This window comes from Capricornis sumatraensis, chromosome 20, assembly GCF_032405125.1.
Source record: "Capricornis sumatraensis isolate serow.1 chromosome 20, serow.2, whole genome shotgun sequence".
NCBI classification, from domain to species: domain Eukaryota; kingdom Metazoa; phylum Chordata; class Mammalia; order Artiodactyla; family Bovidae; genus Capricornis; species Capricornis sumatraensis.
In genome coordinates, this window is record NC_091088.1 from 19,853,259 (window position 1) to 19,863,902 (window position 10,644).

The window sequence follows — 10,644 nt, forward strand, 5'->3', positions numbered from 1 at the left end:
TGCAGATCCAGAACAGGCCTGGCTGACAGAGATTAAGGCCACAGGCCTCTCAAGGAGCTGGTGGAGGGACCAAACTAAGTCACTCTAGTCAGGGATGGGGGTCACCTGGGTGGGCACAGGCTCTGGCTCGCCTCAGATGGGTGGGCTGGCCAGCAGTGGGGGCATGAGTTTGAATTTCAGCTCGGGTCTCTTGCAGAGTCTGTGGCCTGAAACAAGTGGCTCAACCTCTCTGATTTCAGTCTTCATATCCATGAAATGGGCATACCTGTAGAACCTATGTCCTAGGTAGCTGTGTGCATCAGATGCAGCAGTACGTACAAAGCTCTCAGGACTAGACCCAGCACGTGGTAAGCACACACACTTTGGTCATTAATATTCAATGCCTGAGTCCCTTCTCCTTGTGGTCCTTCATCACTCAGTAAACACTGGTTGATCAAATGACTGAAGGCACAGTCCCAGATCTCCAAGTTTCTGCAGAGTAAACATCCACAGACAAGGACCCTGGCCCCTTGGCCATCTGGTCTCTCTCCTGTCCAAGCATTTCAGCCAGCATTTCAGACTGTCCTCTCTGAGCATTCCGCACCTACAAACTAACCTGACATGTCAGGTGGAACCTTGTCACAAAAGGGGATCTTCCCAACCCAGGGATTGAACCTGCATCTCCTGCATTGGCAGGTGGATTCTTTACCACTGCACCACCTGGGAAGCCCCAAGACTCCTTGGGCTGGGAGAAATAGAAATCCACCCAGGCACTTTAAGCAAAAGAGGCAGATGTGTGGGATGGAATCGAGGGTACCTCATAAAAACATGGGCCTCACAAGAGATAAAAATGAAAAGTATTAACAACAATCTGAGTTAATTCTTCTCTGGGGCTACAAGGCCCTTACTCTGTCTCTACACAGATGGTGAAGGTGGCGGTCCTCCTCCATCTCACTTTTTGCCACCAGAGGAGACAGAGGGGATTCCAACTCCGGAGTCCTGGGTCCCAGAAGAGGTTCTGATTGGCTCAGCTGCCCCTCAGACCAGAGGGCCATGTCAGGGAGGGTGGACACACTCCATCAATGCAGGTGGGTGGGCAGTTCTCTCGAGAAGGAACTGGCCCCAGGGTTGAGTTCAGTTCATTTCAGTTCAGTTGCTCAGTCGTGTCCGACTCTTTGTGACCCCATGAATTGCAGCACACCAGGCCTCCCTGTTCATCACCAACTCCCGGAGTTCACTCAGACTCACGTCCATCAAATCAGTGATGCCATCCAGCCATCTCATCCTCTGTCGTCCCCTTCTACTCCTGCCCCCAATCCCTCCCAGCATTAGAGTCTTTTCCAATGAGTCAACTCTTCGCATGAGGTGGCCAAAGTACTGGAGTTTCAGCTTTAGCATCATTCCTTCCAAAGAAATCCCAGGGCTGATCTCCTTCAGAATGGACTGGTTGGATCTCCTTGCAGTCCAAGGGACTCTCAAGCGTCTTCTCCAACACCACAGTTCAAAAGCATCAATTCTTTGGTGCTCTGCCTTCTTCACAGTCCAACTCTCACATCCATACATGACCACAGGAAAAACCATAGCCTTGACTAGACGGACCTTAGTCGGCAAAGTAATGTCTCTGCTTTCCAATATGCTATCTAGGTTGCTCATAGCTTTTCTTCCAAGAAGTAAGCGTCTTTTAATTTCATAGCTGCAGTCACCATCTGCAGTGATTTTGGAGCCCAAAAAAATAAAGTCTGACACTGTTTCCACTGTTTCCCCATCCATTTCCCATGAAGTGATGGGACCAGATGCCATGATCTTCGTTTTCTGAATGTTGAGCTTTAAGCAAACTTTTTCACTCTCCTCTTTCACTTTCATCAAGGGGCTTTTTAGTTCCTCTTCAGTTTCTGCCATAAGGGTGGTGTCATCTGCATGTCTGAGATTATTGATATTTCTCCCGGCAATCTTGATTCCAGCTTGTTTCTTCCAGTCCAGTGTTTCTCATGAGGTACTCTGCATATAAGTTAAATAAGCAGGGTGACAATATACAGCCTTGACATAGTCCTTTTCCTATTTGGAACCAGTCTGTTGTTCCATGTCTAGTTCTAACTGTTGCTTCCTGACCTGCATACAGATTTCTCAAGAGGCAGGTCAGGTGGTCTGGTATTCCCATCTCTCTCAGAATTTTCCACAGTTTATTGTGATCCACACAGTCAAAGGCTTTGGCATAGTCAATAAAGCAGAAATAGATGTTTTTCTGGAACTCTTTTGCTTTTTCCATAATCCAATGGATGTTGGCAATTTGATCTCTGGTTCCTCTGCCTTTTCTGAAACCAGCTTGAACATCTGGAAGTTCACGATTCACGTATTGCTGAAGCCTGGCTTGGAGAATTTTGAGCATTACTTTACTAGCATGTGAGATGAGTGCAATTGTGCGGTAGTTTGAGCATTCTTTGGCATTGCCTTTATTTGGGATTGGAATGAAAACTGACCGTTTCCAGTCCTGGGGCCACTGCTGAGTTTTCCAAATTTGCTGGCATATTGACCCCCAAATGCCTACTCTCCAGGGTGTATATGTGTGTGTGTGTGTCTGTGTGTAAAATATCACCGTGCTATACAGCAGACATTAACTTCACACTGTAAAGCAACTATATTTCAATAAAGTAAATTTTAAAAATTTTATTGGGTGACTCAAGAGTACACACACCAAACAAAACTGTAGCAAAATGTAGCCTTATAGCCTCGGCCCACGAATAGCTTGCTCCTGTCTGTTAACAAACTATGGACCTAGTTGCAGACACCCTTTATGACATATGGGAAACGATGCTTCTATATCCACCTGTCTCGGCGGCTCCCAACTTTCTCACTCTTGTCATTTTGCAAACAGCAGCCCGACAGATGTTTCTGTCCCTTTAACTTTTCTAAAGGCACAATTCACACTCTACACAAAACTTGGCAAAGATGGCAAAGTAAAACGCCAGTCTAGTCTCAGTTTTCACCCCCTCCCAAAGACAACCCTTGTTATTTAGTTTCCTCCCAGAGCTGCGGTCAGACTTCAGGACCGGGCTAACTGCATTCTTCTATGATGGGAATTCCACAGACAAGAAACCTGCCAGATAGCTCGATAATCACGTTCACCCTTAAAGAAGTGTGCAATTCAGTGGTTTCGGTCCGAGAGGCGCACCCCCGCTGCCTCAGCATCCGGATCCACACACCGAGCCTCAGGCCAGGCACAGGATGCGCTTCCCACGTGCACAGCGCCCTCCAGGTCCGAGCAGTCTGACGCCAGCTTTACTGCACCGTATTAGCTTAAATTTCCGCTGGAAGCAGCGTACCATTTCCCTCTTTGCCAGGACAGCACTGGCTTGGCGCCCACTCGGATCTGCCCCGCCCAGCGCAAACTCCGCCAAGGCCTGGAAGATAGCAAGGGCACAGCCAATGACCCCAGGCCCTCCGAGTGGCGCATGCGCGGCAGGCGCAGCCCGAGCGAGAGCGGCGCGAGAGGACCAGCGCGCATGCGCCCGGGAGCGTCTATTTCGCGCCAACTCCCCTGGCCGTGGTGCCAATGGTCCCGCCCATGGCGGGGGCGGAGCCAGGGTGCGGCGCGAAAATCCGCGGGAAGCGCGGCTCCACTTCCGCCCGGCGGCCCACCGCAGTGCTCCTGCTGCTTCTGATCCCGCCGCTCCCGTCATGGCGCAGCGCCGCCTCACCGACTTCTTTGCGCGCCGCCGTCCCGGGGTCAGCACCACGCTGCCGCGCGCCAAGCCGGCGTGGCGCACCCCGAGCCCCGCCAAGTCCGCGCCTTGCGCCGCGGCTCCGGGTCCTGGCAGCAGCCGCAAGCGCGCCCGCCCGCCTGCCGAGCCCACGCGCGACGAGCGTGTGCCGCCCGCGCGCAAGAGGCTGAGACTGCCGGCTGACGCGGTGAGAGCGCGGGGCGCGGAGGAGAGGGGGAAACTGAGGCTGGGGTGACGGACAGATGGGAGGGAACCCGTGGAGAGGCGTTTGGTGCCGGGCGGGGAGGAGGCGGGGCTGCTGGAGAGACCTGCCCTGGAAGAGGGCACCGACAGGGGGCCTGGAAGCCCGGGGTGAACCTAGATCCACCCCAGTGGGAGGAGGGGCTGGGCCAGGTCACGTGCACCTAGTGTGCGGGTCCTCCCTTCCCGAGGACGTCCGAGGCGGCGGGGATGCCCGGTCTGACCAATGTTGGAAGAGGGCCAGCGGGCTGGTTAACACCAGGCTCGTCTGCAAGACTGGGCGAGGGTCGGGCCTGGTTGACTCAACCTGGCTGGGAGTGGGCGTCTCCTGGTTAACCGAGGGGACTGGAGAGATGCTTTCTGGCAGACGGTGCACCCCAGGGTCTTGTGGTTTCATCACCTTTGGGGTCCTTCCCATAGGTCTCTGGCCCCAGTTCCCCGCCTGCCCCTGTCTCCCCAGAGTGCCCTTCTCCGCAGAGCAAGGAGACAAAGAAGGCTGCTCGCTCAGCTGGTGGGCGACCCTGCCTGGCAGCCCAGGAGAACAAGGTGAGGAGGCTGGACTGAGGGCAGGGTAGGTGGACTGGAGTGGGGTGACAGGCGGACTGATGCACCCTGTATCCACAGGTCCCTTCAAAGGTCACCCTGTCTGAGCTCAAGTCGTGCCTGCAGCGGGCACAGGAGCTGGGGGCACGGGTCCAGGAGCTGAAAGCAAGTGCACAGAAGGATGCTGGGGAACCCAGTGCTCCAGAGGATGAGGGACGCCTGGAGGGGCCATGGTGAGTCCTGGGTGGCTAGGCACCCCAGGAAAGGGTAAGCTGATGGGAGGCCTGATGAAGCTGGGCTGAGCTGGGTATAAGGGGACCTGGCTGAGCTGGGTGTAAGGATTGCTCCTTCCAAGGGGGTCAGCATAGTCCACAGGTCTCAGCCTCTGTCTGGGAGAGGGGCCAGTTACTGGGTACGTTTTGCTCGGCTGCATGTCTGTCTCCCACCCCCAGGTCACGTGGTTATCATATGCCTCTTAGAGGCAAGGAAGCCGGGGCTGGAGGTGGTCGCGGACCTCTCTGGGTGATGGCTGGGTTTGAAGCCATGCTTTTGTCTCTGTCCCTTCGTTGTGCCGGGGAGGCATGTTGGGGCTTTGTAAACTGGAGTATAGTGTATCCTGGGGCAGCTCTGGGATCTCCCCCGCCACTCTGCCCACCGTTGAGCGCTGGAGGGGGTGGGTCTGGTGCTTCTCTCACAACCCTGCTCCCTTCCTGGCAGTGGAGAGCAGATGCCAGCCTACCAGCGCTTCCATGCCCTGGCCCAGCCTGGGCCCCCGGGCCTTGTGCTGCCCTACAAGTACCAGGTGCTGGCCGAGATGTTCCGCAGCATGGACACCATCGTGGGTATGCTCTACAACCGCTCCGAGACCGTAACCTTCGCTAAAGTCAAGCAGGGCGTCCAGGACATGATGCGCAAGTGAGTGGGGTGGGCCAGGGCCTGGTCCTGCTCTTGAAGTCTGTGTGCCCTCTTGCCCCGGCTTTCTGACCCCTGCACCTTCTTCCCACAGACGCTTTGAGGAGCGCAATGTGGGCCAGATCAAAACCGTGTACCCCGGCTCCTACCACTTCCGCCAGGAGCGCTTCGTCCCCACTTTCAAGGATGGCATCAAAAGGTCCGATTACCAGCTCACCATTGAGCCGCTGCTGGACCAGCGTGAGTGTACCAGGCCTTGGGTTCCTGCCTGGGACGCTGCCCAGTTTGAGCATGGGTGTGAGGTGGCAGGCACTGGGCCTCATCTGAGACCCATAGGTGTGGGCTGGGTGACTGGGTAGGCCTGGCCCCGGGGCTCAGGCCCTGACTCTTCCTGCAGAGGCTGGCAGTGCAGCCCCCCAGCTCACGGCGTCGCGCCTGCTGCAGCGGCGCCAGGTCTTCAGCCAGAACCTGGTGGCCCGAGTCCGGGAGCATCACAGGGTGAGCAGGTGCCCCAGCTTCAGTGCTTAGTTATTCCTGCTGTTGCGGTCCCATCGGATCCACAGGAAATGGGCTCCTCCCAAAGCTGAATCCTAGAGTTCTTCTAACTGCTCTGCTTGGCCGTCTTCTACACGTGGGTGGCTGTAGGGCTGGGCAAACTGGGAACTGAGGGTTGCAGCCTCTGGCCCCCAGAGGCTTGGGAAGAGTCCCATAGATGATTCTGGGTGCTCTTTGCTTTGCCCCCAGCCCAGCTGAGCCCCTGCGGCTCAGAGGTGAAGTAACTTGCCCATTGCTTAGCTGGGACAGGAACTGGGCAGATGTGCCCAGGGTCACCGGGTGCCCTCCTTCTCACATAGGCCTTCCTGGCCTCCCTGAACCCTCCCATGGAAGTGCCAGAGGACCAGCTGACACGCTGGCACCCCCGCTTCAATGTGGATGGGGTGCCTGACATTGAGCCGACCGAGCTGCCCCAGCCGCCCGCTGTGGAGAAGCTGACCACCGCCCAGGAAGTCCTGGCCCGTGCCCGTAGCCTGATGTCACCCAGGGTAAGGCTGGGGTGGAACGGCCTGACCCCCATGTTGGTGTCTGACAGTCTCCCCCTTTGGCCATGGGCCTCAGCATGGGTGGACATGCCCTTCCCACCGTGGAGTACCGCCCACCGGCAGGCACTGCCCTGGGCAGGCGAGCATGGGCCCTGGATGTGCTGGAATGAACCTGGGCTGGATACAGGGCTCCTGGGGGCTCCCCTGCAGCTGGACAGGGGAGGCTTCCCCTGACCTCTCCCTTCTTACCTGTCCCAGATGGAGAAGGCCCTGAGTGACCTGGCTCAGCGCACAGCCGAGCCTAGCAGCCCCAGGTCCCCCAGCCTGGCACAGCCAGCCACTCCACCTGCTGCCCCACCTGCCCTGAAGGGGGTGTCCCAGGCCCTGCTGGAGCGAGTGAGTGTTCATCGTCTCCATGGTGTGTGGGTGTGTGTGTGTGTAAGAGAGAGACAGGCCCCTGAGCACTGATGCCCACCACAGATCCGGGCCAAAGAGGCGCAGAAGCAGCTGGCGCAGATGACACGGCGCCCAGAGCAGGAGCAGCGGCTGCAGCGGCTCGAGCGGCTGCCCGAGCTGGCTCGGGTGCTGCGTGGCATGTTTGTGTCAGAGCGCAAGCCGGCGCTCACCATGGAGGTGGCCTGTGCCAGGATGGTGGGCAGCTACCGAGCAGCCATGAGCCCCGGTGAGTGCAGAGTAAGGGTGGGCACCGTACCCTTGGGGTCACCTCCTGAGGCCCCACGGGACTTGCCTGTTCTCTCAAGGCAGGGCAGCCCATGGTGGGGTCTCCGTGGGAGTGCGAGCTGCTGGGTGAGGCTGTGAGGTCACTGCGGCATCTTTTCCTGTCTTGTGGGAGGCTCGACAGGGTCCTGGTGCCCAGCCTCACACTCCACTCTCTCTGCAGGGGAGATGGAGAAGCACCTGCAGCTCCTCTCTGAGCTGCTGCCTGACTGGCTCAGCCTCCACCGCATCCGCACGGACACCTACGTCAAGCTGGACAAGGCCACCGACCTGGCAGGTGTCATGGAACAGCTGGCCTGCCTGGCCCGTGCAGAGGAGACCCTGTGAGCCCGGTGGACACATGCTGGGCGTCTTACTCCCTTTCAGAAAATGATGCACTTTGCTCTCCCTGTCCTGAGTCTCATGAGGGCCAGGCTGGCCTGGGCTTGGGCTGCTGAGCTAGAGGGTCTCTGGTAGAGGCCCCCTGCTTTGTATACAGGATGCAGGGAAAAGGGGGGGTGGGGGAGGATAGCGTGACGGCCAGAGTTACCCTCTCTGGGGCCCACAGGGGCTCCTGGAGGACCCGGTATCACACATGTTCCCCACAGAGGCAGGCCGATGGAGAATCTGAGATTGAGTCTCCCTGGAGGCTCCAGGAGGAAGCAGCCATGCCCACCCACTCCCTGGATCTTGTATTTGGTCTCTAGACTGTCAGATAAAGTTGTTGGAAGTCAGCATGTTTGTGTGATGAGTTACAGCAACAGGGAAGGCAAGTTGGGGTGCCCCTGTGCGTGCAGACAGCTCACGGGTCTTGAGAACCACCGAATGCTAACATCTGAAAGTGCCCGGCCTGCCTAGTGGGCCCTTTCACCCTGTCAGTGGGAAGGAGACTGCTCTAGAAAGTTGTTTATTCTCATTCCATTGTCAACCAGCCAGCAGCTCCAGGCCATGGGGCTTCCAGAGCCTCAGCAGGGCCTCAGGGCCAGCCCCACCCTGAAGAAAGTCACTCAGCCACAGACACAGAGCAAGTCCAGGTGGGCAGCCAGTGCCCCCTGGTGGCCACTGGGGGTTCCTGCATCTGCCCATGCTGATCCTCTCTTCTTCCAGGTGGCTTGGGGCTGGGGTCACTCGTACTGCAGGAGGGAGAAGAAGGGCACAGCCCCCAGCTTCTCCCTGCCCTTCAGTGAGGTCAGCTCCACCAGGCTTACACACTCCAGCACCTCAGCCTGCAGCTGGCCCAGTAACTCACAGGCTGCGCACATGGTTCCTGGTGGGGGAAGAAAGGGACCATGGAGACAGCCCCTAGGAGACGAGCTGAAGCCTGTTCCTACCTCACACCAGGCCCACTCTGCTGGGGAAAGACCCTCACCACCAGTAGCGAGCAGATCGTCCACAACCACCACCTTCTGCCCTGGTTCCAGGGCATCTCTCTGGATCTCCAGTTCAGCCTGCAAAGAAAAGGAGACATGTGACCTACAAGTGTCCCCAAAAAACAGCCTTGGTACACAGAGCTGGGGAACTAACAAGGGCCACCTCCTAGGCCCAGTTCTAACCCACCCTGTCTCCTGGCTGTGTCAGCCTGGCCCAGCTCCTCTGCCTCTCTGAGCTCCCATGTCCACTCCGACCACGGGGGCTCCACTGGAGTCCACGGCTTTCCTTTTGGGAATGCATGGTCCACAGAGGCACCCCCCGGCCTTCTCACCTTCCCGTATTCCAACGCATACGAGGTGCACACGGTGGGGCCCGGCAGCTTCCCTCGCTTGCGGATGAGAATGCAGCCCAAGCCCAGCTCCTGGGCCAGGGATGGACCAAACAGGAAACCGCGTGAGTCTAGGCCTGTCGGCGAGACCTGGGGTGTTGGGGGAGGCCGTGTGCAACAGCAGCATTGGGTCCCCACAGTTAGGGCTGGACAGTGACACGTAACCATCGTGACACAGGACACATGGCCTTGTGGGCTCCAGGTGAGAGGCCAACAACACCCATCCACTTTGGGATGTTGACAGACTCCCCTATCATCCCAGGACTCCTGTGTGCTGGAGAGCAAGAGGTCAGGAGCTGGGCAGGGGCCACTCCACACTGGTGGAAATAGCCATGTGGCCTGGGGTAAGTCACCTGACCTCTCTCCGAAGTTCAGCTGCTCACCACTGGCTGGTGGTACCTGAAATGCCCTTTGCAGATGGCTCAGCATCTGCCCTGGGAACTTCAAGTCCAGAAGGAGAGGCTGTGACTGCACCGGCCACCTCGGGGACAGACTGAGCCCTTCTGGAGGAGCTCAGGGTCCCCTCCTCACCTGGGAGTTTTGGCTAGGGAGGGAGGCTTCTGGAGGAAAGACTCCACCTCTGCTAGCCAGAGCTCCTCCCATTTCCAAGGCCCAGCAGTGGCCCCTCAGGGTATTCAGGAGTCAAGAGAGGGTCAGAGATGGGGCTTTCGAGACACATGACCTGACAAGGTCTTCTTGGATCTGCTGCTGCTGCTGCTAAGTCGCTTCAGTCGTTTCCGACTCTGCGACCCCATAGACGGCAGCCCACTAGGTTCCCCCGTTCCTGGGATTCTCCAGGCAAGAACACTGGAGTGGGTTGCCATTTCCTTCTCCAATGAGTGAAAGTGAAAGTGAAGCTGCTCAGTCGTGTCCGACTCTTCCCAACCCCATGGACTGCAGCCTACCAGGCTCCTCCACCCATGGGTTGCCATTGCCTTCTCCCTCGGATCTTCTGGGTTTTCCTAAAACCCTCCACTGGGTACAAGGCCTGGCACAACAAGCAAGCATGTTTGGCCCTGGGGAAGGTCAGCCTGGGAGCCCCATCTGTCCAGGGCTGGGGCAGGAAACTGGCGTGCCAGCCCTCAGCCCGCCGCCGGCAGCCACCGAAGAAGCCGCCCAGGCTGAAGGGGCCTATTGCCCCACTTTGGATTAAGTGGGGGTAGGGCAACGGGTCTGTTCTTACAACTTCACTGGGGGCGTCCGGTAGGTCCCCCCTCCCCCCCTGCCAAAGCCCTCTCCTAAGCAGAATGCGGCCGCCCTCCCCAAGCCTCCCCTGCCCAGAGTAAAGGACCGTCGACACCGCGCCCTCGTGGCGGACACGCGCAGCCTCGGGGAGGGTCCGGGGACCCAGCGGACGCCCGCCGCCCCACTTGCCCGCGATGTAGTCGATCCTGCCGCCGTGGGCCTTTTTCAGGTGATTCGCCAGGAGGCTGATGGAGGCGCGGAAGGAGGTGGGGTCCTTCAGGACGGGCGAGATGTCCCTGGCACGCGAGGACAGGCCTGGTGACTGCCGGACCCACCCAGAGGCCACCGCGTCCCGACAGCCCTGGCCGCGCGGCCCCGTCAGTCCCTCCCGTCGCCCGTTACCTGAACAGCACGCCGGGGATGGGGAAGTCGGGGAAACTGCGGATGCGCCGCGCCACCAGCTGCAGCTCAGGATCCGCCATGGCCACTTCCGCGCGTGTCGCGGGCACGAGGGGCCGGCTCGGCGGCTCCGCGCCTGCGCCGAGTGGGA

At 58.5% G+C, this 10,644-nt stretch overlaps 2 protein-coding genes across 2 annotated transcripts; one reads left to right on the forward strand and one right to left on the reverse strand.

The window, feature by feature from the left end:
- Positions 1–3,654: 3,654 nt before the first annotated feature.
- Positions 3,655–7,554, forward strand: CDT1 (chromatin licensing and DNA replication factor 1). The gene is made up of 10 exons (XM_068992738.1): positions 3,655–3,885; positions 4,359–4,484; positions 4,575–4,714; positions 5,199–5,396; positions 5,488–5,633; positions 5,791–5,891; positions 6,248–6,436; positions 6,692–6,829; positions 6,914–7,115; positions 7,335–7,554. The coding sequence occupies exons 1-10, from the start codon at positions 3,655–3,657 to the stop codon at positions 7,496–7,498; spliced, it is 1,635 nt and encodes a 544-aa protein (XP_068848839.1). The 3' UTR covers positions 7,499–7,554.
- A 502-nt stretch (positions 7,555–8,056) lies between these two features.
- On the reverse strand, positions 8,057–10,639 carry APRT (adenine phosphoribosyltransferase). Its single transcript, XM_068991668.1, has 5 exons — positions 10,497–10,639; positions 10,284–10,390; positions 8,853–8,986; positions 8,520–8,598; positions 8,057–8,417 (listed from the first exon to the last, which is right to left on the reverse strand). The coding sequence occupies exons 1-5, from the start codon at positions 10,574–10,576 to the stop codon at positions 8,275–8,277; spliced, it is 543 nt and encodes a 180-aa protein (XP_068847769.1). The 5' UTR covers positions 10,577–10,639; the 3' UTR covers positions 8,057–8,274.
- Between the last annotated feature and the right edge of the window lie 5 nt (positions 10,640–10,644).